Source organism: Photinus pyralis, unplaced genomic scaffold (assembly GCF_008802855.1).
Source record: "Photinus pyralis isolate 1611_PpyrPB1 unplaced genomic scaffold, Ppyr1.3 Ppyr1.4_LG4, whole genome shotgun sequence".
Taxonomy (NCBI): Eukaryota; Metazoa; Arthropoda; class Insecta; order Coleoptera; family Lampyridae; genus Photinus; species Photinus pyralis.
Window position 1 is genome coordinate 4,125,179 of NW_022170511.1, and position 5,340 is coordinate 4,130,518.

A 5,340-nucleotide genomic window follows, 5' to 3' on the forward strand; every position below is an offset into this window, starting at 1 on the left:
AATAAAAAAAAACTTATTTGCACCAATGTTATCCATATAAAAAGAAATCTCTCTAGAAATCAATTATGTTGATGCAGTAGGCAAATTTAGTGAAAGAAAAGGTCGTAGTCATGTATACAGCGTGTTACAAACTGATTGTTTTTAATGTTTTTGAGGGATATTTTGAACAAAATTAAAAACTAAGCAGGCTATGAAAAATATAAAAATACCCCCTACTAAGAGACTATTTTTACAGAATGCTTATTCTTTATACTTTTTTGATATTTCCACAAATAATACATAAAACAAAGACTTGTTATTGCATTTTTTTATTTTTGCGTTGTTCCTGACGAGAACTGACGAGGACTTTCAAAACTAAATTATAATGTCATAAATGTTAACGATGGTAACCTTTGAAATTAAAATTAAGGTTGCTCGCCGTTCAAAATCCAAATGTTGGTCGCTGTTCAAAGTCCAAAGTTTTCTCGCCGTTCAAAGTCCAATGGTTGTCGTCTTTCAGAGTACAAACGTTAAAAATATACCATTTAAATAGGAGGCGAGTAGCCTTTAACCTACAAAAGATAGGACCATTAATCTTTGATGGCCTTGAAGATGAAATATGACACCACAAAAAATTGAGTTCACTAAACGAGAACTGCAAATAATTCTATTAAAATTCGATTAAAAAAACCAAATCACAAGTACATACGTGCGTTATATATGAACTGTATTAAAAAATAAATTTTAAATCTTATGACAATGTACCTTAGGGTATTTATTTAATAATTAATATGGTGGTCAAAAATAGAGTAACCATCGGAATTGCGTTTCTAGATGCCGTATTACACGGTTTTCCTATTCCAGAGAACGACTTACAAACGCATAGCTCGACTTCATGCCCATCAACAGTTTGCCTGTAACAACCATCGGTTACCGCGCTTTCTCCACTCATTGAGACTTTTGTAGTGAGATACGTTATATTTTGAACTATGACAAAAAAAAGGACAGAAGAATGTAGGTCAATCATGGGGCACTCACCAACATTGTTATAGATGAAACTGTACTTCACACAAACTTGTCCATTAGCTTGTCGTGTTACCACTTGATCTCTGTGGTGTTCCCAGATGTAGTTGATGTCAGGTGGTGAACCATCATCTACAATCGCACCAGTGATTCTAATGCAGTAAATCGTCCTTACATTTTTTTACATGTTATTACCAATGGATTTCTACACGGGATGTGATTATCTCTTTTGGCGTCTAAAATTTCCGCGCAAGTTGTATTGATCACATTTTCCTTCGTGAACTCTGTTCCTAGCCAGGTAAATCTGAAGCAGTAAGGTTTCGACGTATCGTACGTTCCGTTTATTTCAGTATATAAACTTATATTATTAGCATAGGTGAAACAATCTAAAAGATAGCTCAGTACATTCATGTACTCGAGAGGATTAGATACTTACGAATATAGGCTAGTAGGAGCCAAAATGTATCGAAGGATCTTGACACAAGTGTCATGATCAGTTATGTATACAATACAACGATAGAAAAGGAGTGGGCCGTACTTGCTACTGATAAGATTGATATTACAGTTAATTGCAAATAAAGGTATCAATGTCAGAAATAGATAAACAGGAATAGATCATCCACACCTATATTGTCATTTCACTTTTTAATACATACCTACACATTGTGACAAGAACATCATCGCAGCATATACAGTATTTGGTTCAAATAATCAATTTTCCAGAAACTGAAATTTTCCTATCTACCTCATTAAATCTATGATTATTATGAATCATCGTTTCGTTAGAAAACCCCAAGGAATAATTTCCAAAAACCAAATCCATTATGCAAACGACTACCGAGTAACCGTATACAGGGTGTCTTAAATTGAGTAGGATAACATGGCTATCTTTGTTATTATTACAACTTCGGTTAAATTGGCAAAGTTGTATAGTTTCCACAGAGTTGTATATAAGTAAATAGAGGGGCAGTACATACGACCTGCGCGTGGAAAAATAACCCCAACTACAGTGGCCGACTTTTAATGGCGGAGCCGTTGGGACGCATGCGCGGTGCGTGAAAGGAGAAGCAGCGCGATTTTGGCTGCATTCAGTTACATAATTACATACAAAGCAGAGCAAAATCTTGTCATTTGCTTCAGATTCATTTGTAAATAAACGGACGCTTTGGAGCAATAATTTAAGCATGCCTCATTACATTATACTCTTTGCCGCTATTTCAATGTTTAGTAGGCGAAGATCTGTGCATAAATAAAGCTTATTTTAAAATGCGAGTCTTTTAATAAATTTATTTTTCAGTTGATCCTACATGATTGTAGTACCTACCTTTATAACTATTTAAATGTTTCAGCAGTGATTATACAGGTGTGTATAATCAATGGTTTCAGACCGCAATCGAAAGTGCTGCTTAAAATAAAGAGATGGAAATCGAAGAGCAATTTTTCCGCAAAGTTCAGAACTTTTGGAAGTATATGCAAGTTTTGATGGGGGTTTTATTCTTAATTAGATTCTTCATTAAACATAATTTTCGAAAAATTAATTACAGCTAAAAGCTGTTCAGGGTTCATTTTAATACGCAGGTTACACCTAAGTTAAAAGTCCAGGAGAAACAGCTAATGCTAATTTCTAAGGCTACCGAATTACTTATTAGTCAGCTGTTTTTTAAATCCGCGAGCTCGCTCTAAAAAGTCGGATCCAGTCGTATCAAACGAAATCGATAATCGATCAACGTATAAAACTGAACGCACATTTTGTTGTTTTTATTTTGAACTTTTTGCTCGTCAAAAATGCCAAAAGTTTGTCTTGTGCCCTTCTGCAAAATGCGAGAACCTACTCAGGGAATAAAATTTTTTAAGTAAGTATAAGTAGGTAACTATATATCCATAAATAAATAACAAGCAATTGCATATTGTGTTACTGTATTTTCAGGATAACTAACGCTAGACGTGTTTTATGGCTACATGCTTTGGGAAGAAATCGAGAGGACGACATTAGTGCACATAATGTTATTTGCTCTCTTCATTTCTCCTCTGCAAGTTTTTTACCAAGTGGAAAATTGAAAAAAGGCGCTTTGCCAACGTTGAAATTGAGGCCTGAAAAACCTGGTTTTACTTCACTTCGTACACATTTAGAACTTCAACATCAGTGAGTATTTTTATTTAGGTATAAGTGGGTATATAAACTGTTCATATAGATTTATCAAAACTATACAAAAACATTCACTTTGACTATTTTCTTTCCTGAGGTGTACCTCAAGCGCTCATAGTAGGAGAGCTGGTAAACATTTTTGGGTAGGTATTTGAGGCACTCTGAAAACTTGTCCAATACTTCTTCAATAATAACCCAAACACAGAATTGCAGACCTGACTGGAGAGTAGCGGGGCTAACACTTCGCCAGGCGCCTTCAAAGTTTGAAAAAATGTATATAATGGCCGCCATAAATACATGAACACCCACTATACTTTGATCAATTTTGATGAAAGTTTCAGGACAATTGTTTTTATTAACGAACTCCAAACGAGTTCATAATTTTGTGATGTCTGTCCGTCTGTCCGTTAGCACGATATCTCGAAAACAAATGGACCGATTACGATGAAATTTTGCAGGTGATTGTTTTTCAAATTTGTAAATCGGAGTTCGTGAATTGGTAATGTAGGGCAAAAATAAGGAATGCCCTTTTGGCATCTTCGTTATTTATATGAACCAAATTGAATGAAATTCAGCATAGCTTTATATAATACGAATGCCTAGCTATAGCTATACCCAGGAACTCGTTTGCTATATTTGTTTACACTTTTATTTCGAAATAAGAAACGATAAACGTTTCAACATGATACAAATTAAAGTAACACTAAGCCAGAAAAACGACATCTACAGTACTGTGGCGTTCAGCGGCATCTACCACCAATGGAGTGGGGTATGATGGGTTGATGGCTAAATGATTTACCTGGAAACAGTTTAGATGATCTTGAAGATCAAAAGTGATCAAAGTACAGTGGGTGTTCATGTATTTATGGCGGCCAGTATACATTTTTTCAAACTTTGAAGGCGCCTGGCAAAGTATTAGCCCCGCTACTTCTCAGCCAGGTCTGCAGTTTTCTGTTTGGGTCAGTATTATTGGAGAAGTATTGGACAAGTTTTCAGCGTGCCTCAACTACCTACCCAAAAATGTCTACCAGCTCTCGGGCTATTATTTCTTTGTTGATACAATAAATTTTGTCTGTAGATTAACCAAACGCCAGCCTCTACTGTTGCCAGTCGCTGCAGAAGCATTAGAACCCTTATCTTCAATTTCAAATGTGATAGAAGAAAGTGAATCACATGGTTTGGTAGGATCGCCCGAAAAAAGAAGAAAGTTAAAGAGACTGGATCACTGCTATTGGTACGTACCTATTTCAAAAACTTTTTTGTTGGCGCAACTTCTTATTGATCATTTTTACAGTTTGAATCCCATAGAACCCTTACCGTCAAATTCCAGTGCGATTGAAGAAAGTGATTCAGATGGTTTGGTAGGATCGCCCAAAAAAAGAAGAAAGTTGACGAGACTGGATCACTGCTATTCGTACGTACCTATTTTTTGTTGGCGTAACTTCTAATTGAACAATTTTACAGTTTGAGTCCTCGAAAAATGAAGCAAGGTTTGGTGCAAAACAAGGCTAAACGAACGCTATTGACGACTCGACTAAAAACTTCAAAACGCAGAATCGTAAGGTTATCGGCAAAAGTTACAAGCTTGAAGAACCTTGTTCTGCACCTGAGAAATAAAAAACTCATTAACGATGAAGCCTATAATATTATTGAAACATCGTGCAGTGGTGTGCCAGCAGTTTTGATGAAGAGACTGTTTGACAACTCAAGGAAGGGCAAGGTCACCAGAAAAATATTCCCGCCAGAACTGAGAAGTTTCGCCATGACGCTCAATTTTTTTTCAAGTAGGGCCTACGAATATGTTAGAAAGACCTTTAGACTTGCACTACCGGCCAAATCGACCATAAGAGCATGGATGTCAAATATTTACTGCTTGCCTGGTTTTTCGCAGACCTCTTTTGATCTCTTGAAAGGAAAGGTGGAAGAAAACAATAGATTGGGTAAATCAACTTTGTGTGCCTTAATGTTGGATGAGATGGCCATTAAAAAACAAATTGATTTTGTTGCTGGGAAATCATGGGGATATGTGGATCTAGGTACAGGCATAGAAGACGATAACCTAGAATGTGCAACAGAAGTCCTTGTACTGATGGTGGTTGCAATTGATGGACATTGGAAATTACCTATTGCCTATTTCTTCATAACTGGCTTAACAGGAGCAACTAAGGCCAGTGTAGTGAAAGAAGCACTCA

General features: G+C 36.2%; 1 protein-coding gene and 1 long non-coding RNA gene across 5 annotated transcripts; one reads left to right on the top strand and one right to left on the bottom strand.

Annotated features, from left to right (window-relative positions):
- Positions 1-306: 306 nt before the first annotated feature.
- On the bottom strand, positions 307-1,692 carry LOC116168696. Of its 4 annotated transcripts, XM_031484647.1 has the most exons (5): positions 1,439-1,689; positions 1,188-1,388; positions 1,018-1,134; positions 745-966; positions 307-551 (listed from the first exon to the last, which is right to left on the bottom strand). In XM_031484647.1, exons 1-4 carry the CDS (start codon positions 1,491-1,493, stop codon positions 755-757), a joined length of 585 nt encoding a protein of 194 aa, XP_031340507.1. In that variant the 5' UTR covers positions 1,494-1,689; the 3' UTR covers positions 307-551; positions 745-754. The 4 variants fall into 4 exon arrangements, with proteins under 4 accessions (XP_031340507.1, XP_031340510.1, XP_031340508.1 ...); XM_031484650.1 differs by lacking the exon at positions 745-966 and having other exon boundaries at positions 1,439-1,686; XM_031484648.1 differs by lacking the exon at positions 307-551 and having other exon boundaries at positions 690-966; positions 1,439-1,692.
- Positions 1,693-2,328: 636 nt separating this feature from the next.
- Positions 2,329-4,485, top strand: LOC116168705. Its single transcript, XR_004144820.1, has 3 exons — positions 2,329-3,145; positions 4,227-4,382; positions 4,443-4,485. It is a non-coding gene; the product is annotated as an uncharacterized LOC116168705 (long non-coding RNA).
- Positions 4,486-5,340: the final 855 nt, after the last annotated feature.

What these genes read in the sequence shown, in the direction of transcription:
- LOC116168696 (XM_031484647.1), bottom strand. Translation starts at nt 1,493, where the DNA reads ATGACACTTGTGTCAAGATCCTTCGATACATTTTGGCTCCTACTAGCC. An exon ending in GCTCCTACTAGCCTATATTC is followed by an intron (nt 1,389 to 1,438) that starts GTAAGTATCTAA and finishes GCTATCTTTTAG; the next exon opens with ATTGTTTCACCTATGCTAAT. An exon ending in TTTCATCTATAACAATGTTG is followed by an intron (nt 967 to 1,017) that starts GTGAGTGCCCCA and finishes TTTTTGTCATAG; the next exon opens with TTCAAAATATAACGTATCTC.